The sequence below is a fragment of the Chaetodon auriga genome, chromosome 12 (genome assembly GCF_051107435.1).
Source record: "Chaetodon auriga isolate fChaAug3 chromosome 12, fChaAug3.hap1, whole genome shotgun sequence".
Classification (NCBI taxonomy): Eukaryota; Metazoa; Chordata; class Actinopteri; order Chaetodontiformes; family Chaetodontidae; genus Chaetodon; species Chaetodon auriga.
The window spans coordinates 22,890,548-22,914,427 of NC_135085.1; the positions used below are offsets into that span (position 1 = coordinate 22,890,548).

The window sequence follows — 23,880 nt, forward strand, 5'->3', positions numbered from 1 at the left end:
AGAAGACTTGAAACTAGCGACTGAGACCATAAAGTCATTAGGAAAATGTTCCCTGAAGTAATAAATCAGGTGGGGTCATTTCTCACGAGCTTACATGTAATCAGGCTTCTTTTTACAGCCCGTGGAGAAGGAAAGCAGCTTTAAGGCTCCTCAGTTCACCTTCCAGACCCACAAGCTCCCTCCTCTGTTTATACAGTATATGCTAAAAATAGACGTTATTATGAAGGAAAATGTTCCAGGTTTCACCTCCACATGCGATAGAGAGATACAGAAACACAAGCAGAGCAAGAGTTCATCATCACTGTACGTCATTATTTCCATTATCATCTCTCTAAGAGTCATTGCAGTCATCTCAGATCAAGAGAGTGGAACTAATTTCCTGCTCGTCTCAGCGGCGCACTAAAAACACAGCGCAATTAAAGCAACAATTAAAACAATTATAAACTCTCCTCGAGGCAACGAACGGCAGGCAAACACTCACATACATATCTGTATGTATACACAGTATATACATACCAACACAGCCACCCACAGAAGCCACAAACGCACCAGAGAGGGAGAATCTGCTCCAGTGGGTTTAATTAAATATCTTTCTGTTTCTACATTTATTAGATTATTATTCAGCAGAGTTCAGCTCCTGCCCGGATCTGACTGCTCACTGGAACAGAACAAGAGACAAATCATGGCTCCCGCTGCATTTTCCCACACTGGAACTCTGGTGATTAAATTTGGGCTCCGTGAGACGTGGAGTTTGAAGGAAAATGGAGTTACAAACACAGCTTCCATGCACTTCTTTTATCTCAGAGCAGGGTGCTCGTCTGTGTTGGTGCGTCTTTGTGCAGGCTTAATAGCAGTACAACCCCGTGCAATGAGTACAACATAAAAGCAGCCATGCATTTAATAGGCTTGACCCATCAGTCTTGTAGCAGGGCTGGTGCTGAATCAAAACTCAGGTCTAATTTTCTTCTTCTAACCTGAGTTCACACCGCAGGCAACACGACCAAACAGTTAACAGAAGTCCAGCTATTTCATGTAGGTTAACGACCAGGAAACAAGGGTGAAAGCAACCTTCTGAGCCACTCAGAGCTCTTCAGTTCTCCATGTGAGAGCTCTGAGAAATGGCAGGACGAAAGCCTTGATTGTAAGCTCAAAGGTGGAGAAATCAAGCCTATTAATCACACATTACGATCTACTTATGTTTGTTTTCAGCCCCATAGCTCAGAGCAGAAGAAGAAAACCGTCAATGCAACAAAAGAAAACGGCAAACAGTAGAAAATACATCACAGAGTCAAAAATAGCTGCAGAACAACCACTTAATCAGAGGCTTTAGCTTCACCTGCCGTGACTCAAGGTGTAAATATGGACTCTTTCCTGTAACGTTTATAGTCACTGATGATTAAAAGCTGCAGGCGTACAAATGGCTCAGCAGCCTCCTCTTCTGCTTCAGACTAAAGTATACAGATGGTAGCCATCATATTTACTTTAATTTGCCTTGAAATAACACTTGTAAATACTGAATGGAAGATGTAATATTGATCTCATCCAGCAGTAGCTCAGACCTCTGATATTGCAATCAATGCAGTCATGTGTTACGAGGACACATATTGTATGAGTGTACTTCAGTACAACAGTCTGTTGGTAGTAGTATGCACAGTGACCAGGAACAAACATACAAGTACCAGGAGTGGGGTTCGAACCCACGTGGGCATTTGCCCATTGGATCTTAAGTCCAACGCCTTAACCGCTCGGCCATCCTGATACTGTCATCATTAAACAACAGCTTTTTAAACAGGACATCTGGCACATTGTGACCATGGGTTTCCTCCTCCACGGCAGACTCACTGTTCAGGAGTGGGATTTAAGCCGAGGAGAGCTTGTGTCCGTTGTATCTTAAGCCTTCACTACTCAGCCGTCTTGTTTTTGTTGTTGTCTGGTCACTCATTAACGCCTGATACTGAACCGCAGGATGAATGTTTCAGGCCTGAAATGTACCTGATGTAATAATACATCTGTTTTTACTTCGTCAAATGTACTCATGGTGTTCCTGCTCATATACGTGAAGGAGATCAGATATCAGTACTGCAAGACTGAGATTGATTACTGTACGTCAACACTCATTACAGCCCTGACACACACACACACACACACACACACACACACACACACACGCACACAAACACTAAATATCTAAAAAGGAACCAAGCAGTGTGGTAATGTGAATTTAAAGTGAAAGCTAAGTGCTTTATCTGCAAGGCTCCAGCTTACTCTTAGATTAAAGCAGCATAGAGATAAATGGAGCCAAAAAATCACACTGAAGCAGGCTGACAGGCTGCTGACTCAGCGCTTTTATCTAAACAAAATGGAGGCTGCAGATTGTGTACAGTAATCTGTTTTCTCCTCAGTGCCCCTGCCTGGCTGTGGACAAACACACACTCAAACAGCGTCACATGCGTTTAAATGCATAAAAAGTTGTAAAGGTATGTGACGGCGCACAGTGACGTGTATTTATGAATCCAAAGACAGATAAAAACACAACGTGCACACACTGCCAAGATTCACAAACACCAAGGATGCAAAATCGTATGTGTGTGTCTGTGTGTGCATTGCTCATGTTGTGAGGACATAAATCTGTGTCACAGATACATTATGGTGACTGGTCGTTCTTTTGGAGACAAAGTGAAGATTTGGTTTAAGGTTAGGATTAGTTTATGAATGTAAGTCAATGTAATGTCCTCTGAAGTACAGTACACAGTCACATTGTTGACTCTGAGGACATTTTGTCCACTTTCCAATGAACCTTCAAAGGGCTGTTTGAGGGTTCAGCCTGGTTTCAGGTTTAGGTTCAGGTTCAGGTTAAGGGTTAAGCATTCAGGTGTGATGGTTAAGGTTAGGGTACGGGGTGGGGTAATGCAGCATACCAGTGATGTTCCTCACAAGTATAGAAGTACAGTACAAAGGTGTGTGTGTGTGTGTGTGTGTGTGTGTGTGTGTGTGTGTGTGTGTGTGTGTGTGTGTGTGTGTGTGTGTCAAACCTCCTGGAGGTGCCAGCCGGTCTTGCAGCAGATGGAAAGGAACCGACGTGGATAAAAACACAGTTACTCATCATCTCCCGTCGTCGTCTCTCTGTCTCTTTCTCAGCAGAATGAGGTCACGTAGCGTCTGTGTGTGTCTTATCAGAGACAGAGTGCGTATCAGACGCTGAGCTGGATCATTTCTAACTGTGGCTTTAACATATTTTCTCACTTACCTCAAGTGCTCGTGCCGTCATCGTGGTTTTACGTGCGCAGGTCTGAGGTTTCCATCTCCACGCCCGTACAATAGAGCTGAATGAGAAAAATGTCTTCAGTGTGCTGCACAGGCCTGACTTTACCCAGAACTAATGTGAACTGGTAGAATGATGTTATAAAGCAGTGCACTGTCACATACACTCAGCTCGCAGCTGGCGATGCACACCCACAGTTAAAGGTAATACATGTAATGTAATCTTTGTCGAAACTGGGTTAGAGTCATATGATTGAACTTTATGGTAATTTTGAAGGAGCTGCTGAGTTGTATTGTGTTATACGTGAGAAGTTTAGTGAAACATAACAGAAAATAAAAGGGGAAAACTGCAGGAAGCATGAAGGAGAGCAGCAAACCTTCTCTGTGCTGTGTAGACTGTTAACAGGGTCGTAGCTGATGTATTTATTTCCTGAGCTCCATCAGGACTCACATGTAGTTGCTCCACTGAACAGTCTGCAGCAGGTCAGACAGATTTGCAAAACCAGTTCCCGTAATTCCTCCTGAACATCATGAGGCTGCCGTTTCCTCCGAGTTCAGTTTGCTCTGCGAGCTTTTCGAAGCTTCAGCAGCTGATCGCTAAGTCAGCGTTCATGTCCTCGCTAACCTTGTGTTATCAGGCTGTTTCCCTCAGCTGTCACCTGCAGTCAAAGGCGGCGCCGGTCTCTTTGAGGAAGGCTCAGGCTCACACAGTCTTAATCTTTTGGCCATTTTATGGGAAAGTTCCTTGTTCTTCCCCCGCTGACTGCGAAGGTGCCAGCATTTCTGCGGCTGCCTGCCTCATTCGTATTTGCTTTCCAGTAGTGAAGCATCACTTTTTGCAGAAAAAAATGACTCGATGGTTGGATTTCATGGATTATGTACAGTGTCGCATTTACATGTGTGTCCAACAGGTCATTGAACGATGTGTGTGCGCTGTGAATATAAATCGATTTTCAGCCATTGTTTTTCATTTCATGAGCATTTTCTGAAATATCTCAGTTGCTTTGAAACCTCAGTCACATCCAGTTTACTCCAAATCATCCACATGCAGAGAAAGAAAACATTCTGTGCAACGCGTCACTTTTCCCTTTCTCTAATGTCACATTTCATTTCCAGTGTTAAATAAATGTATCGCTGCCTCCCTCCCTCAGCTCCCTTCGTCCCTCTCGTCCCTCCCACACAGCACTGTCATGTCATGGTGGTTACAGCAGAATGATATTTATCTATAAATAACACACAGAGCTTCAGTGGCATCTCCAGGGAGCTGGATTAATTTAAAGAGCTTCTTCAAACGGCCCGGCAGCACTTTAGAAGAGCTTCAATCAGAGAAGATCTGCTGCTGAGGAGAAGTGAAAGGATACTCTCTACTCAGCAGAAAACTTTCCCTTTTTCTATAAACTGAAAGAGAAATCTAAAGGGAGAAATCTGTGAAATAATGAACTGATTCTTTTGATCCTCTGAGGAGAGGTGAAAGGTCAAATGAATATTCTGTAGAAGTCATCTTTCCATTCAGCACGCTGGGAGGAAGCTTTTTATTTTTTCAAGCCCTCAAAGTCCCACAAATTCACCGAAATACAAAAACCAACATTAACATGAAAGATGTTCTATCTGACGTTCTTTTCCTCCCACACTGCTATTTAGCATTATTTAGCAGTTTATTTAAGTGTACTGATGGCCATCAAATAAATAACCCTGAGGAGCTTCGGCATGAAGGTTTCGCTCTCTGAAATGGGAATCTGCATTTCATAAGAGGACCGTTTAGTTTGATTAAGATATTTTGTCTCTGTGAAAGGTAGTGGGAGTTTGAAAGCACGGTTAGATGCTCACCGCTGCTTTCATTATGAACACGGTAAAGAAATCATGATGCGAGGACCATGTGAATACAGTTTTTCAGTTACCTTTGTAGAGCGTGCACCGATTGTTCATCCTGCAGCAGGTCAGACATATTTCTGCAGTATAATGGACTGACGATGCACAATAAAAAAAAAGTTTCTTCCTGGTCAAAACATGGCGTCTTCGTTACCCACAATGCAACTCGACCACCGAGAGTTTGGCCAGAGATTCAGGAGTGTTATGCTAGTAGCATCCAGCCGCTAGCTTCAAGCAGAGATGAGGAAGGACTGAGTCACTTCTTTCTAACCCCACTCCTCCGACTCAGGTGACATCACTTGAGGCAGATTATTCAGACTATCACACAGCTGAAGCTACAGAAGGCTTTGTGCTAGGAGAGTGTGGACATAGCCTGTTCTGTGTCAGTGTCTTTATCCTGTACACTCATAAAGTCGACTGGGTGCTGCTCTGTATCAAAACTAATAGAGCAAACATTGAACTGATCAATAGGTGAAACGTTAATTGTACAGTTTATTGCTATTCTTAGTTACTTCTACTACTCCCTCAGATGACTCTATGAGCCACGCAGATGCTTTAATCAAACTCATTACTGCAAGCATACCCTCCCTGATGTTGTTAACACCTTCAAATAAAAATACATTACTCCCAGCTCACTGCGGATGTTTTAATACTGCACACAAATCACAGTGCAGGGAGGAATTTTTGTGACTGCAGCTTTATGACAAAATCAGTGTATGTTTAATTATGTTCCACAATCATGTGTGCAAGTGCAACAAGTGTGCGCTGCTGAAGAGCCCCTGAACAAAAGGCTGAACCTTCTCACTCAGTGAGCTGGGAGGTGAAAGTGAATCAACCCTGGTCTTCAGTAACTCTTCCTCATGTTGTTCCTCACCTGTCTCCGTCTCAGGTGTTCTCCCAGCCGATGTGAACATGGCGGCCGCTGCACTCAGTCCTGGACCATCTTCCACTGTAACTGTAACAGCGGCTACAGCGGAGCGACCTGCCACAGCTGTAAGTCACCTGTCAGTCAAACAGCAGCACACGATGAAGACAGACAGACAGACAGACAGACAGACAGACAGACAGACAGACAGACAGACAGACAGACAGACAGGGAGAGAGGTGAGACAGGACCCGACAGAGGAACGATGCAGCAATGATGAAGCCTTTTTGTCCTCCGAAGCCAAACAGAGAAAGATGAGATCAGATGAAACATCCTTTGGTACAGACTCATTAAAACATGCTAGCACATTATTCCCATTAAACAAAGAAAATTCCAGTCTGTGTTGCACATTTTAAATGGCATTTCAAAGTGCTTCATGCATAATGCAGTAAAAACATTAAACAGGAATCACAGAAAACATTAAGCGGTTACAGCCACTGACCAAAGAAAACTGCATTAGCTTTTTGCCTTTCATTTCTAAACATATAATTATTATTATTAATGTTTAGGCTCCCGCATTACTTGCATTTGCAGTGGGTGTGAGAGCAGCAGAGCACATTTCTTGATTATCTGTTTATATTGCTCCCTGTGACTTATTGTATTTGCTGAAGTTATAACGAGGGATTGATATGGAAAACGTTGAGCGCGCTCACGTCTGCGTTTAGATAAACGTGTCACAGGCATCTGATCATCTGACCGCGTGTTTCTCGCTTCACTGTTATTACAGTGATGTCGCCGTGTTCCCAGATCTCAGCGGTTTCTTTGGTTGGTGCCATGTTAGCATGACAAATAGAAACGAAGGCCTAAACTACAAAAATAAAACCCAGATTCGTCAGCCTCTAACCCCCTCCCCGTGTGAGCTATATTTGATATCTGCACATCCTCTTGGTGGAGGAGGTTTCAGTGCTCTAAAATCTCTTTGCATGTGAGAGATATGATGGAGGTCGATGAGGCTGTAACCGTGACTAAAATGTCGAACACTGAATGAATAAACGGAGCCGCAGCGGTGAGGTGAGCTAATAGGTGAGATTTACTGGTTCTGTGCCGATTCTCTCCAGTCAAATCCTGGAGCCCAGAAGAGGAGAGTTTCTCCCACGGTTCACCTCTGGTCTCGTTTTTATTGCTGATGTTTCTGTGAAAACCTTTTTCGAACCACACTGAGGGAACGCGATGAATAAAAGGTCTTCGGCTGCTGAGAAGAAAGATAAACAGGTGAGCAGAGTGTGGGAACCTTTAGATACGGACTTGACTCGAAGGGCTCGATTCTCTGATTGCAGAGGACGCACCGGTGTGTGAGAGACAGAGAGGCGGCAGAGGAGGACTCGAGGAGATAGAGAGGAGGACGCAGGGCCGATAAAGGTCTAAAGTTTTATTTATGGAGGCTTTGTACTCCCATCAGTCATTGCTGTCCCCTCCAGTTGGATTAATCTTTACTTTATGGGACGCTGCGGCAGAAATAAAACTTAAGATGATTGCCTTCACTCTGCTGATGAGATGGTGATTCAGTGGCGACACATACGAACGAAGCGGTACCCATAATCCTCCACTGTGTGCGAGCTCCATCCCCTCACAGCCCCTGTGTGCGTCTGCCAGCTGATGTGTTGATGTTGATGTGATTCACGCCGGAGCTGATCTCATTATTTTCCTCCCAGCTGTGTACGAACAGTCCTGCGAGGCGTACAAACACAACGGCAACACGTCGGGACATTTTTATATCGACGTGGACGGCAGCGGGCCAATCAAGCCGCAGCTGGTCTACTGCAACATGACAGGTGACACGCATGCGTGCACACACACACACACACACACACTCCATCACTCAACATTTTTTATGATCAGCATTTACATAATTAGAAATGATGATGCTCCTCTCAACTCGCTCTGATCCACTTTATCTTCCAGCCCTGTTTTTCTTCTGTCATGTCATTTGTTTAATCTCATAAATATGAATAATGATGTCTCACTTCCTCTTTTTTCCTTCTCACAGCTTCTTATAATTGGTAATCGTGTGTAAATCTTACGTTATCTTTTTGTTTTGACTCTCTTCTTGTCACTCCCTCTCAAAGTTCACTTTCTTGCTGAGAGTAAGACGAGAAGACTGATCTCTGTTCTCTGCTATAGCCATAATGGCAATTAGCTTAGCATAGCATGCAGACTAGAAATGTGGGGACACAGCTAGCTTGGCTCTCTCCAATTTCAGTTTAAATTACAGCTGCCAGTCTACAAAAACTGACATGTAAGTCAACAAAGTGTGGTTATACGTTTCAGTGTCTGTTGAACGAGCTGATCAGCTAGTTTTAAGGTGCTGGTTGGTGTATTTTGGGGCTAGCTGTTTCCCTCAGCTTCCAGTTTTTGTGCTAAACTAAGCTAAGCTAACCTTCTGCTGGCTGTGTCTTTGTATTTAACATACAAATACAGTATAAGAGTGGGTTCAATCCTCTCATCAACCTCTTGGAAAGAAAAATAATGGCCGTTGTTGCAAAGATGAGACAGTGAATAATAGCAGTAATTAATTAGTAGCAATCAATAATGAATATCTGTCTGTCCGTCTGTCCGTCTGTCTGTCCAGAGGACACCACGTGGATGGAGATCCAGCACAACAACACAGAGTTCACAAGACTCCAACCGTCTGCAGGTGGAAACCAGCATTCAGTCCACTTTGACTACTTCACTGAAGACGAGCAGCTATTGGCTGCCATCAGCCAATCAGAGCACTGCGAACAGGAACTGGCCTACCACTGCAGGAAGTCCCGCCTCCTCAACACTCCAGGTGAGGAGTATCTTTTAACTACTGGAACATGAAATCTACTGGACCCAAATGTTGATTTTACTTCATTCCACGTTTGTGTTTTTGCTTCAATTATTCGACTCAGAAGTAGTTTAAAGAGCAGTAATCTTATCTAATCTTAATCCCTTAAATCTTTTAATCTTATTTAAATCTTATCTCGAGGAGAGCACTCCAGCACTTTATTTCCTATCTTTTCCCTCAAGTGCACATTTGAATAAGAAAATACTGTAAACAAGAACTTGTTCTTAATTCATTGTTGGGTTGAGTAAAAGTGAATGAGAGTTCGCGCCGGCCGGCTCTCTTCGGCTGGCGCTCCACACGTTTCTCCACCAGCGAGACAAATCATTACGCTCTTTGTTGCAAACTTTTTGGGGCCTCATGGATTTTCTTCTCTTTTACAAATGATTCAGACAAATTGATTGTCCAGGATTAGTTTAATTCCTCCTCCTTTTGGGACGAGTATTGAGTGAGATCAGCGTTGGCTTTGTTTAGTCGTGTGTTTTCTTGTGCTCGTATCGACTCAGATGTGGTGAGTGTTAGGAAAAGAGGGAGAGTCGCTTTGATCACCAACCTCCACTGAATTCGGCTCGGGAGCGGTTAATGCTGCAGCCAACACATTCATGCAAGTCTGTGCGTAAGAAAAGCATCAAAGCTGTGAGACACATCAGGGACACATGAACATAAGCCATGCAGGAAGTACGGCTCAGGGTCTGTCAGCTGGTTGGTCCGCCGCTTTGGTCCAGACTGAAATATCTCAACAACTGTGAGATCGATTGCTGTGATATTTTGTACAGACGTTCATGGTGTCCAGAGGATGAATCCTACTGACTTTGGTCGTCCCCTGACTTTTCTCCTAGCACCTGGTAAACATTATACCTGCCAAACACCATGTTGGCATTGTCATTGTAGGCAGGCTAGCTTGTTAGCATTTAGCTCAAAGCACTGCTGTGATTCTCAGTCTTGATAACAGTTAATTGTATTTAAGCAGAAATTAGTGCTGAAACGATGATTCAGTGGAAGGAAAACAATTAATCAACCCCAACTGGAATAAGCACCTGCAGTAAAGTCATTCATCAAGCCATCCTGTGCTTGATTTGCTTTGCCAGTCATCCAGCAGATATCCATTATTGACTGCAAGAACACATCTTCAAAGTTTCTCTGTCCTGTGGAACTACAAAGACTACTTCAGAGAGAAATTTGAGTGGAGAAGCAGCTCTTTTGGGGGACGGGTAATAAAATGATGGATGAAAATAGTGAAAGTGATAAAAAAAGGAAGAATGGGTAGATACATAGAAGTTCCATTATAAACTCCCTGCTGCTCTCTGGGAAAATAAAGAAGCGCTGACTCAACAGAGACCTTTCCAATCACCTTCTCTTACTCCTGTCCACCTACACACTCTCACGGTGCGAAATACATTTTTCACTCTATACTATCATCGCCCCCCATCTGAAAACAATATATTCATTGTTAGGGGTAGGAGCTGGCGAACATCCCTCTGCTTCAGACACTGGATTCATCTTGGGAGGCTGAGAGATGGCGTCTCTTTCCATACAGCACTCAGCTGTTTTCTCATTATCCAGTTCGTTTTACGGCTCATAGTACTTCCAAAGACAGTGCATTTGTGTGACTTTTGCTCCTGCTAGCATCTGTTGGTTGATTATGGATAAAAGACTGCAGCTCAGGCTTTTTGTTGCCTTCATTTTCCTTCTTATAACCTCGTATGATTTTAGATTAAGCTAGCCAATGTGCGCTAGGCTGCATTCATTACAAGAACGTTAGCAGACGCACTTAATGAAGTGGCTTCTAGTGCTGCTGGTGACACCAACAATCGATGGAGCCGAGCTTCATTTTTCAGGCTAAAGCTTACTTTCACATCAGTCAGGAAATGACAACATTGTGAAACCATCCAAAAATAGTCCAGCTGAGGTGGTAACCCTAACCTAACCCTAGCCGTGTGTGTGTTTCAGAGGGCTCTCCGTTCAGCTGGTGGCTCGGTGGTCCCGGTCCCGGTCGTGTCCAGACTTACTGGGGCGGAGCTCAGCCGGGCAGCCAGCAGTGTGCCTGCGGCCTGCAGGGCGACTGTGTGGACCCACAACACTACTGCAACTGTGACGCCGACCGCATGGAGTGGTACTGGACTGTCAATATACAGACATGCTTGTTATTACTGTATGAACAAAGATTAGTGCTAAGTTGTACTTAGCTACGTCTTTACTTGGGCAGGTTTCCATTTGTGAAGGATGCCCTGTGTGTGCTGTTACCTGATTAACTATCATTGACATTGAATTTTCATCTGTTGTCATTTCTTTTTTTAAAAGGTTTCACAAAGATGAGCTCTGCTGCAAAGCTGTGACATTGGATTATATGCAGTTTTTCCACTCAGTGTAAATAATCAGTCGATCTTGAGTGCTTTGCTAACCCTGTCAGCCCAAATAAAGACATAAATAAAAGCACCTTAGCACTAAATTTTGCTTGTAGGCTTGTAGGAAAAACTACATCAGCTGGAAATGAATTTGTACAAAAGAAAGCGTCTCTCAGTCCAAATTGTTCAGTGCTGACGCTGCTCTTACAGGCCGTTCAGCAGACCCTCGTCGTGCTGTGAGAATACGCCGCTCGCCTCCGGTTCTGGAAAATTCTCACCTGACAATGAGATTGACATGTAGATTAGCAGAGGGGCATGAAGCGAAACGTGGTTGGAAATGGACAGAAGTGCTCGCTCAGCGCTCTGCCTGTCGCCGCCTTTTAGAAAACAGCTGTCGGGGAAATTGGCACAGATGGAGGCTGGAGTGTCAGGATGGAGATGATAGGACCCGGCTCACCATTAAAATGTCTTCTGTCAGCTTATTAAAGGACCTCTTCTCCTCCTCATCCTGTCTCTCCTCCTCTTCCTCCTGCAGGGCTGAAGACTCAGGCCAGCTCACCCATAAGCAGAGCCTTCCCGTCCGGTCTCTGGTCCTGGGTGACCTCCAGAGGCCGGAGTCAGAGGCCGCCTACAGGGTGGGACCACTCCGTTGTCATGGAGACAGTAAGTCCAGCTCTGGTTGCCTGGTTACACATGATTGACAGATGACAGAAATCTTCACATTATAGAAAATGCTGGTGCCTCTTTCCTGTTTTGGCAGCAAAGAAAAGAGTAACTGGTTTTTTCTGCGAGATGAATTCCTCACATGCCCGTTGTTGATATGGAAATACAGGTTTAGGGGTTTAGCATTTCACTCCACCTGCCAATTAAGTGATGAATTAATTATTCTGTGTATAGTACCTCAACATCTCAAATCTGATTATCATTAGCAGAACTGTTGCGAATGCATATTTCCTTTTTAAGTTTCCACACGCTGATACTTGCCTCTCATTAAGTGCGTTACAAGGTAAAGCAGAATAGCTTGCAGTTTTTCCCTCTTTCAATTATTCCTGATTACAGGTGTTCTGTATCTGCCCGAGTAGATAGATAAATAAATGTTTGGCATGATTAATAAACAAGGCTGCGTAACAGAAATCATACCCTTGTGTAAGCTCATTAGCCAAACGTGTTGGCTCATTTGTTTGCTACGTGATTTCCATTTCAAGACGGAGAGTTTTCGTCCTGTTTCTCAGAGAACTTCTGGAACGCTGCTTTTTTCGACAAGGAGACGTCGTACCTCCACTTTCCCACCTTCCACGGAGAGCTGAGCGCAGACATCTCCTTCCTGTTTAAAACCACGGCCTCCTCTGGTGTGTTCCTGGAAAACCTGGGCATCAAAGACTTCATCCGGATCGAACTGAGCTGTGAGTAGGAGCTGGAGGGTGGAGATTTAATCCGGATTAGATTGATGTGTCAGTGAGACCTGGAAGTCAAAGTCTTAATCTGGATCTGTGTAAAACCCAGAGGTTGCAGACGTAATCTGAAGCAAACTAACCTGGAGAGAAAATAGTAGTTATTTTAGGTTGAGCTCAGATGTCTTGACCTTCCTGTCCTGACCTGAAGTAGTTGCCTTTTGAAGCTCAATCAGCCCATTTCACCAGTTTTGTTTGGCATTGTGTTGCACTTTGCATTTTCATGGAGATTGGATTTGAAGCGACACAAACACGGGGCGTCATTCAGGGACACTGCGGCTCCAAAGAGCCTCTCTCTCCTCGGGGAAATCATCGTCGGTGTGGCGGCTCCAGCTCTGAATACCGCTGCTCTGTTTCCGCCTTCCTCAGATCGCTGTGTAACTCTGTGTCCGAGCCTAACAATGCTAAATGAAGTTACCATATGATGCTGGGGTATTGTTTCATCTTGTACTGTGCTCACAGAGTAATACATCTTCTCCTTCCAAAACGTAAAGCATGAGGGATGAGACGCCTGCACTCTCCGAAATCCACTCCTTTTGTTGGAATGAGCATAACAGGAGCCATCATTCAGTTCTGCTCATTCATCTCTCCTTGTGTGTCTGTTCTCCTGTTCATCCTCTCCGTAAATCATATCATTACTTCTGACTCCCCCGTCCCGTCTCATCTGTCTCCTTTTCTCCTCCCTCCCGTCAGCCTCCACTCAGGTGGTTTTCTCCTTCGACGTCGGTAACGGGCCGCTGGAGGTCCGCGTGGAGTCCAGCGTTCCACTGAACGACAGCAGGTGGCACCGAGTCCGAGCCGAGCGGAACGTCAAGGAGGCCTCGCTTCGACTGGATCAACTTCCCGCGGCCACGCAGGAGGCACCGGCTGACGGACACTTCCACCTGCAGCTCAACAGCCAGCTGTTCATAGGTGAGGATGAGATGCAGACAGTGAGCGGCTCCCTCATTAGCAGCAGCACCGTGTGCCTCCTTTATTTGCCCGGAGCATATCGTGTCTCTTTCTCAACATCTCTCCCACACACAGACTCTTCTTCGGTGTGTTTACGTATCCAGCATGTCCTCTCAGACAGTATCTGCTTTGATCTCCACTTTTCCCGTTTATTAAATGTTTTTCTGTCCGTGCTGGTAAGTGTCCACTTGTGACAAATGTTCGTCTTTGTTTGGCAGATCTGTCTTCATTATTTCTGTGTTCGCGACTGATGCACAAGCAGTTCAGGCAGCGGCGTTGCTGTTATGCAAGTTTAATGCAAAGCAATGAAGGTGGTTTGTGCGCACATGATGTCCTTTATTAAGGGCCAGGTGCAGGATAACAGATACAGACAAAAATACAGACCATCATTATTTTCAGCTAGTGCTCGTGCATCTGCTGCTGTTTGGCCTTTCAGAGGAGGAAAGAAGGAAGTCCAACTCCTCTGCTGTGCTAATCACAGCTGTTTCATGCATGCTAAAATGTTATTGACTAAATGCCACCAAGTGGTGCTAAATGTGGGAGATGATAATTTGACACGTTTATCAATAGGCGGTCTTGCGCTGGACTTGTCCCTCTACAGCTGAACCTGCCAGGGAAGTAATGTTTAACCATCGGGACATGGTACAGAATGTGATCAGACTGACGCGGATCCGCAGAAAAACGCTGGAAATATTTATCTTTTTCACGTATGCTAATCTGTTGTTGACTGACTCCTGTTGTTTGATCAGCAGTATTGAATTTAAAAGCACGTCTGTTCACTGAGGCTTCTGCTGCCTCTTAATCCGCAGTGCTACAGTGTAAACTCAGGATAGACGGTGCAGTTACTAGGTCTGATCCTCCACAGACGCCTACATACTCCGAAAGGAAAATAAATGTTCTGTGTCAAAGTGCTAAACTGCTATCGGCCAAATCAGCACTATTGAATATGAAAGTGCTGAGTCGATGGTTTCTGACCTTTGAACAATCATCATGTTTAATAAATAAAGCATGCATCAGGGAGCGCCAGCGTGATTTCTAGCAGAGAGGGTCTTTAAATAATCTGTAAATGAAGCTGAACCTGATTCATTAGACAGTCAAATAATTAGCCGTCTCGAACACAGACTTCATCAGCACTGCAGCCCCGTTCGTCTCAGCTTCATCACTTCTACAGTTCAGAGCCTCTGTTTGACCCCTCAGTCCATCTGCAGACCTGCAGCACAAAATAATCCAACATTTATCATCAGGTTTTATCATTCTGCAAATATTATGCATGTCACTTCATATCAGTAAACACACGGCGTGGAGGGAAAACAAAGCAACAAACTGATGAGATGGGACGAAGGCAGCGGCAGCTGGAGGCAGATCGAGGTGAATATTGATTGGCTGAATGTGTTTGGCTGATAATCCGCTCTGAGGTCACCACCATCAGCCTAAACCTGTATATGTTTACCTCAGACTGATCAGGACAGTTCACTGGAATCAGTCCAGTAGATTTATGTGTTTGAATGGAAGTGTACTGGTTTTTATTCCCATTGATTTCTGGTTGTTTGTCGCACAAAGTTCTGACTGGACCGTCAGCTGTTTGCAGAAACCAAGCGGTCGTCACAGGTTTGATTCCCGTGGCAGCGAACTTGTCCTTCAGCAGCACTACGTTCTCTTTCAGTGTCCTCGAGTGAGACGCTGATTTTACCTGCTGAGCATCGACTACAAATCTGAAAATAATTGTGCGAGCGGCCATGAAGAATAATTAAGAAGCACCAACAGCCCTGGTTTTACTGGCAATTTGTGATTTAATTGCAAATTAGGCCTCTGATAAATATTTATATGTTAGTTATCTTTGAACAACCCGGCGGTGAAGGAAAATACGCACATCCTGTACTCACTGAAAGCAGCAATCCCACATTTCGATGTTCTTTATTTCAAGTGTCTGAAGTTTGTTTGTATAAATGACCTTTTTTCAGAATTTGACTGATGAATTTAAGCAGCAGTGGTTTGTGAATCAGCATCTTCAGAGGAGTAATGATTTCTGAATCTCATTCGGAAAAAAGGTTATGTCATGTACTTTTACAAAAAACAAATCAGAAATAAGCAGTGTGTTGTCCAGCCGCTGTAACACACACACACACGCACGTACACGCACGTACACGCACGTACACGCACGTACACGCACACACGCACTCCTAATGAAGCAGATGAGTTTTTGAATATTACATTTTTTTATTTCTGAACTTTAACTTGGATTGTTTCATATTTAGTCACAAATATTTAAGGTTAAATTAAATATATAAGATTTGAAGGAGTGTAATTATTGTACACACTGTCTGAAATAATATCGACAGCAACTTTTACTCAAACCCTGCAACATCTTTGTTTGCAAAACAGTTACTAGATCCAGTTTTTAGAGTTCAGTTCATGACGTTCATGGTCTCCAGAGGATGAATCCTACTGACTTTGGTAGCTCCTGCTTTCCCTTAACTTTAGCTCCAGCATGAGGTTGACATGTTTGGATGGTTTGCCATGAAATGTTAGCATGCTGACGTTAGCATTTAGCTCAGAGCCTCACAGAGCCACAAACAGGACGGCAGACTCCCTGACAGGTAGACACTCATATCTTTCAGACTCCTCCAGCTTGTAACACTGGCTATTTTAAAGAATAGCTGGCTTGTAAAGTCAAGACAGAACATCTGGGATGGCTGATGTCACTCAGGTAATTTCTCAAACTTGATGAACCTCTGCCCAGAGCCACAGAGGATATTATGTGGAACTGGTGGTGTATGACTGTTATGGCCTTGCAGCCAGTTTGTTCATGAGCACACGATCCTCTCCATTGACATGCAGTATTATATCAAGTTATTTGGATTCAGAAGCTCCAGATTTGGCTTGTTTGGATTCATAAGCCAGCCTTGCTCATGCATTATATATGTATGAGCCTCGGTTTGTAAAGCAAACAGTTTCCGTTGTTTGAGTTGGAGGCCTTTGTTTGTAGAAATTCATAAGCCACATTTCAATGTACGCAGTATTTACGGGCCATAATCCTGCCTTTGCTTTAAAAGGCAGTGAAGTCCATCGTTTTGATTAACAATCCGTGTCATTGCCTGTTATGGATTTATAATCTCCAGCATTGTTCCTTTTCCAATTCCTTTATTGCTGTTTGTATTGTATGTGCTAAAAATCCATACGCAGCAATTCTCAGAGAGCTCAGGGATGAAGCAGAAATCACTTCCTTTGTCAAGGTTTACGAGCAGTTGTTTTGCTCTGTTTGCGTAGTTAAAGCCTTTGTACATTTGTGCTGCTTTGCTCTCGACCAACTGATGTGCCGGACACAGTTGTGGGGCTTCACCGCTGCGCGTAGACGAAGCACCTTCCTCGATGAGGATTTTGAGGATTCTTTTGATCCTCGCTTCACATATCCCTCAGAATGCAGCAGCGTTGATGTCAGATCATCCTTCGATACACAATGTGAGCATCATCCTGAGGAGCCAAGGTTAGCTGGTAATCTGTGTTCCACCGCCGTTTCACGACTCGATGTCAGAAGTTGGATGTGGTGTGCAGAGAAGACGGCTGATTGCAGCACAGCGATGTTCATTTCCCGTGTGCAGCATTAGCAAACCACACTGTACTGAACACACGCTGCCTTTGAGGATTGGTTTGATCTCTATCTCACACGCCTCAGACTCATATGGTCCATACTGTTTTATCTGTGTCATCAGACAATATCCTGACTTCATGTTGGACTTTAAGCTTCTTCTCCGAGCTCAGGCTGTACTGTCGGATATGTGGTGGATTCTCTCAAAGCTCCTGAGCTTTGGATTCATTCTTTCTTCGTTTTTCTTTCCAAGCTTGATGTCGAGGTTTGCACATGCATCCCCTTTGATGATTGCTTTGATCTCCCTTTCACTAATTGTTTTCCACCCTCATGTTCTCGTGTGCTTTAGTACACACTGTGCAGGTCTCATGTTGAGACACTGGAGCTTGTACTGCTGGATATGAGGATGAAATTCTCTTGAAGGTCCCCCTGATAGTTTGCTCCTTAGGTTAGAGGTGGAGTTTATCTGCATTTGGCTTCTTTGATGTTTTCTTTGATCTTCACGTCACTAATCCCTCATTATGCTCTTTTAAGTATTTCCTGTAAGCAGCATCTCCATTTGATGAGGAGAGAGTGTAATGCATGTCGGAGCTAAAGAACAATCGAGTGTGTGGTTAAAACCCTCACCGCTCTGATAGCCTCCCTGTTTGGAAGGTTTGTTCTCTAATAACCTTTACCTCTGCCTCTGTTTAGGTGCTTTGATCAGAGCTGGTGGTCCTCAGGGATCTGTGTCTGGTCCCTGCTGGATTCACAACATCTACGCATTCTGCCGTGTTAACCTCTTTAGCAAAGCTTTCCTTTGTTATGGCTGCAGAGTTGCCAATGAGGATTTCTTCTGGGCATCAAGTAACTTGTGCATCGACAGCCTTAGGTGGCAGTACCAAGGCCTGGATGGGAATGAAGCTCCCCTGGGTGAATCACAACAAAAAAGGATGAAATACCTAGAAAATACATCTTTTTCTTTAAGTACAAGTAAAGGCATGAGCCTATGTTCTTGAAAACTGAGGGAGAAAAGTCAACTATGGCTCTCATAGAGAAGTTTAGCAACCAACAACCTCGCTTAAACTGATCTTCTAATGTTCAGCTGCAGCTAAAGTGTATGCATCACCATAATCAAGTGAGGTCATGACAGTGTTGTGCATGTGCTGACAGTCAGTGTCACACCTATGAACGGTTTTTTAAAGGTTACCAAATCCAAACAGGACATTTCCTGTGACGAGCTCATAATAAAAGCCAGCTAGAGTTTCACCACTTAAATGTTTTTGACATGAAGCTGCAGCAGATGTTTGCTTTGCAGTAGCTCTAACTTAGTACAGAATTCTTTTACCTGGAATGTCGCCACAAATGCCGCGTTCATAGTACTGCAAAGATATAAATGTTGCAATACTTTTATTCCCGGACCATAGGGTCAGTCACTATTGTGTTACCCCTTTCAGCAATAGATTTGTGAATAACAGATATTTATTTCAATGAAAGTCTTTGAGATTGCGACTTTAATGAGGATAAAAAAAATTATTGCTGATTCTGTTGTGTCAGTGGAAAAGTTGGAAGTTCATCCTGTGTTGCTTCACCGGTTCAGTAATTTATAGCAGTCAAGTCAGAGCAGAGAGACGAGGCCTGGAGGAGAGTCTAACGGAGCTCAGTGATTTATCCGTTTGAGGAGCTGCTGCTGCTGCTGAACAATAGCAAGTTGTCAACTTCAAACTCTGAGAGCAAAGAGCTGCCAAGTTTGTGCTCTGAGCACAATAAGAGCTTCAATCTGTGATCTTCGCAGAAATGGGAGGTTTTTTTAATGTTTGAACTCTGCGAACAATAAGTCACCGTGTTACATCTCAGAGAATGTGCAGTGTTGAACACAGACGTTCATCTTCTGCAGCTGAAGCACCGAAGAATAAAGTGAACAGCACGTCCTGTTAGAAAGGCAGGCAGCCAACCAATCAGCGACGTGGAAGGATCTAAATACCTCCTCTGCTCCCCCTGCTGGTGTGTTTTAATATTAGCTAAATATCTAAAGTCACCCACTTTTTTTTCTGTTCGCAGGAGGCACGGCGTCCCGGCAGAAGGGCTTCCAGGGCTGCATTCGCTCTCTGCAGCTGAACGGCGTCACCCTGGACCTGGAGGAGAGGGCGAGGATCACGCCCGGGGTTCAACCCGGCTGCCCGGGTCACTGCAGCAGCTACGGCTCGTTCTGCCAGAACCAGGGTCGCTGCGTGGAGAGAACCAACGGCTTCCACTGCGACTGCAGCCTGTCGGCATACACGGGGGTCTTCTGCCACACAGGTACACACATATGAAGACACACATGAGTAAAGTTTTCATGCAGCTGGTAAAGTTGTGTTTTAGTCAGTAGCTTTTTCTGTCTGCTGTTTGGTGTTGGGGACACACAGTCAATGTGCAGCCGATGAAGGTCGATTGATTTTACTGCATGTATTCAACCACATTTTGACAGAAATATGCGTGTGGACACACTGAGCTTATGGATGGACAGCAGAGAAGTGGATTATGTTCCAGAGGGGGTTTTAGAGGACTGTGAAAATAAACTTTGTACAGCCTAAAGGACTTCTTAAAGCCTAAAGATGGTGAAGTGTTTGATATTCAAACGCTGGATGTTGGGTGGAGCATGTCTTCAGTGCTGCCACCTGCATTGACCTCCCTGCAGGAGACCTGTCTTTACCACTTTATAAGCTGCTGCACATGTCAAATCATGCCTCTGTCCTCCGCTTCTGCTTTGCATTCACTGTAATTTGCTCATATATCTCAACAGCCAAGGTTAAAGCCGTTTTGATGTCTCGTCTCAGCTTGTACTTCCTTAAGGAGAAAAGTCTGGAACTTCTTAAGATGACTTCTAATAACTCTTTCAGGGCTTATAGGCCGTTTTAATGTGTTGAATTCCCTCAAGCTCGTATGGAAATACAAATGGAAATGTGAGTAATGGCGCCGTTTATGTGTAGGTGTTTATCTGCTGTTAAGGATCAACAGCAGTTCAGGATCCACATTATTTCAGAGAACTTTTTACTGCTTTTACTGCACCAAACACACGTCAGGAAATACTTAGCTACCATGTGACATCAAAGGTTATTACAAAGAGTGTCCGTTCGATGTGTTGGAATCTATTTTAGTCCATCGTTTGACATTAACTCAGTAATGATGCAGCATCGCATTGACCTTTATGCCTTCAATGAGTTCAGTAACTTAAGTGAGTTCAGCCGGTTCTGGTTTTTTAAAGGACTCTCTTAACCCTCCTCCCACTGAACGCTGATATCTACTGTGCCTGATTCTCGTCCCCGACATGCTGAATCAGAACAACAGTTTGTGTTTGTGTGAGTCTTTGTGAGTCACACTGATGCACTTTAGCCGTGTTTCATCTTTTAAAAGTTCATCCTTCCTGTTGGAAACGACTCAACAGTTCTGAAGACGTTTTCCTGTAATGAGTTTCAACCCACTGCATTTATTTTAACATTTAACATTTATCTTTTTATTCTCCTGCTAACTCATCAGACATGCACAGCTGTTTCCATGCCTCTCCTGCAAGTTCAGATAAAGTTTGGAAACTCTGTATGTTCAGTCTGAATATACGTGTTGTACTATGCCTAGAAATTAATAATTTGTTTGGCAGATAGATATTGATCCCCTAAGTGAAATTCTGCTGATTTGCTTGGATTGCAGCGGTTACAAAATTGATCAGTCTGATGGTAGTGATTTCCACGTGTCATCTAACGCTCCCTGCTCCTCCAGAGGTGTCGGCCAGCTTCACGTCGGAGACGTCCGTCAGCTACACCTTCGAGGAGCCGTACGAGCTGAGCAGGCACAGCAGCGTCCTGCCGTCCTCCATCTACTCTGACGTGGCCTCCCTGAGCTTCAGGACCAATCAGAGTCCGGCTGTGCTGTTCTACGTCGGCTCCCACGACGGAGCCTACCTGGCCCTGCTCATCAACAAGCACGGTGAGGAGGCTTTTATTTTGAAGGAGTTTGTTCATGTGGCAGATGTTCAAGCTTGAGGTGCTTTAATCCCTGTATGATTGCCCCCTCCCCTCTTCTGTGTCCTTCATTAGTTTGAATGGTTTGAAGCTTGAGGTTCAGATATTTGTGCTAAAGTTTCTCCTCATCCTCTTATTTCTAAGTTTCTTGCACCATTCCCTCACCTTCAGCACAATGCTCCTCCTCACCTCTATGTCTCCCCTTTGCCCTTAGTCATTTTCTCTCTTTTCCCCTTTTTGTTTTCTCCTCTGGTTTTTAATCCACGTTTCAAACCTCACAGATTACTATTCAAGAGAGCTTCCTTTTCGCTTCTCTTCATCTCCCTCCCTCAACTTTTTTCAATTACTTCTCTCTCCTCCCTGCCTCTCATCTTACCTCTCCTCTCCTCTTCCTCTCATCCTCCCTCATTCCTGACATCTCCTGGTATCGACCTCTCCTGCGCTCCTCCTCCTCCTCCTCCTCCTCCTCCTCCTCTGCCGTGCTCTGCAGCAGGATCTGTCAGATCTTTCCTCTCTCTGGATTCTCCCCGTCAGCCTCTGCTGCCTTTTAATCCGTCCAGCCGGGCCGGCTATTATGTTTTGTCTCAGGCTGAAAAATAAGTGTTCACTGGTCTTATCGCCGAGGCCCGATGAGTGATGCTGAGGGAATGAAAGTTTGGTGGGCTGCTAATGGGTGGCAGGTCAGTGTGTTGCTGAATAAAGCGGCAGAAAACTGGCATTAGCTGTAAGTGGATTTGTTTTTGGTGTTAATGAGTCAGAGAAGCTGATGGACAGCAGGGCACTAAGGTTTTCACGCTGGCCCTGGTAAATCAGGTAAATGCACTTATACTGAAGTGTCCAATTAAATACCTGAGAGCTTTTCTCCTGTTTCCCATTTCGTTTACCCTCGGCTGCAGTCGTACCTCCTCAGCCCAAACACAGCCTCTCCACTTGAGGCTGTGCAGCAGGTGGATGGAGGTCCTCCGAACGACTCGTTATTCCTTTCGCTCTGTCATTTCTTGTCCCTCTGAAGACGTCACAGGGTTTTTGTTGAATAAATTAATTGTTCTGAATAAGAGGAGAATTAATTAGATTTAATTTGATTAGTCCTGTTATTGATAGGGAATTAGCTTTTATCCTCTTAATATTAAAGCTTTCTTAATTAAGCAGCCTCTTCTTTAAAAAATTTAGGTTGATCTTAGAAGGATTAAATGTGTGTTTACGCTGTTAGCCAAGATTATGAGACCCAACAAGGCCATTTTCAGGAAGAGAACAGCGTAGCATGTTTGAGTAATGATGAAATCTCTCTCTGAAGCTCCGACGGTTGTTTCCTGTTTGTGAGATCTGAAATGTAACCCGCTGGTTTGATGTGTGGTGTGTGTGTGTGTGTGTGTGTGAAGAAATGCTGGAGGTGAGATACAAGCTGGACAGCAGCAGAGAGGCTGAAGTGTTGAGAAGCAGAGTGAGGAGCCTGGCCGACGGACAGCTCCACACCGTGACCATCAGGAGGCTGACGGACTCTGTGTCTGTGCAGGTAAAACCGCCTCATGGCTTCATCACGCTCCTGTAGCTAAAACATTAGCAAACGGACGCAGACGCAGAGCAACACGAGAATCCCTTGAAGTCTTGAATCTAGACGTCTGACAGATGTCTGGCTTGCATCTGTGTGACTGAACCAGTGCGTTTCAGTCCGATTCAGACTTCTGCTTTTACAAGATGCAACGGCCTGCAACCCACTCCCAATGACTCCCCTAGTGAGCATTTAAAAACTGTATATGAACACTTAACATATGGTTTACAACACACTGTAATGCAGTTATGTCCTTGTTTTACTGTAGTATCATTAATACTCTGTTTACACACCCGCCTCCATTTATGAGAGCCCACAGGAGGAGTTGTAGTTGTAACAGTTATGCGTATTTTATAGTGTATTATACAGTATTTATTAAAAGTCCTTGGAACGCTTACGGATGCTCAGTCGGAGGACTCCTCAAATTAACGCTCATGAGTTCATTCACTGTGTGTTGGGCTGCAGGTGTTGCTGATTTTTTGTCGAGTAGACAAGGTGTAAAGCTGCCAAACATGAACCTTTTCCCATGTTTGCCAAATGAGGCGCTGATCTCAAGGGCAAACACAATGACACACATACAGATGCAGGCGGTCCCATCTACTCCCTGTGTGTACTATGGTACAGTACTGAGATATTCCTCTTTATACTAAAGCCCCAGTCAGCACTTTTCTCTCAGCTCAGCCAGCAGCTGCTTTCTTTGGCCGCAGCTACGGCAGGCCAGCGGGGACAAACTACACATTTAAACAGCTTCAGATGAAACATGAAGCATCTTAATCGTATCTGGATCTACTGAATCTCCTGTCCTGCTAACAACAGCCTCAGATGATATATGAGGTAAACTTCATCTAACCAGGAGCAGCAGCCTGAATGTCTGTGTAATTACAAGCACCCTGAAACACAAGGTGACCTCCTCTTGAATGGGAGCAGCCTCCTGATTCGCTGTGCTGTGAGGCTCCATTGAAATATGAGGTGCATCTCATCTCTCATCTCGTGCTGAATCATTTTATCTTCACAGTATAAAGCCATAAGGTGACAGTCTGGAGAAAGATATAAAGACTGCTATTTACAACAGATTTAAATAAAACTGGGTTTGTTTTGACCCAAAAAGATAAATCTTAATGTTTCTGGTGCACATTTCCTCTCCCTGCTGGTAGAATCCA

At 44.4% G+C, this 23,880-nt stretch overlaps 1 protein-coding gene and 1 non-coding gene across 2 annotated transcripts in view; one reads left to right on the forward strand and one right to left on the reverse strand.

Annotated features, from left to right (window-relative positions):
- LOC143328977 (contactin-associated protein-like 4) overlaps positions 1-23,880 on the forward strand; it is an 85,581-nt gene that overhangs the window by 52,784 nt on the left and 8,917 nt on the right. The window contains exons 11-20 of the mRNA XM_076744554.1: positions 6,020-6,123; positions 7,708-7,827; positions 8,625-8,825; positions 10,812-10,974; positions 11,742-11,869; positions 12,439-12,609; positions 13,351-13,569; positions 19,235-19,474; positions 20,930-21,136; positions 22,551-22,684. Of these exons, the coding sequence (XP_076600669.1) occupies positions 6,020-6,123; positions 7,708-7,827; positions 8,625-8,825; positions 10,812-10,974; positions 11,742-11,869; positions 12,439-12,609; positions 13,351-13,569; positions 19,235-19,474; positions 20,930-21,136; positions 22,551-22,684 (1,687 nt within the window). The remainder of the gene's footprint in view (positions 1-6,019; positions 6,124-7,707; positions 7,828-8,624; positions 8,826-10,811; positions 10,975-11,741; positions 11,870-12,438; positions 12,610-13,350; positions 13,570-19,234; positions 19,475-20,929; positions 21,137-22,550; positions 22,685-23,880) is intronic.
- On the reverse strand, positions 1,677-1,759 carry trnal-uaa (transfer RNA leucine (anticodon UAA)). Its single transcript has one exon. It is a non-coding gene; the product is annotated as a tRNA-Leu (tRNA).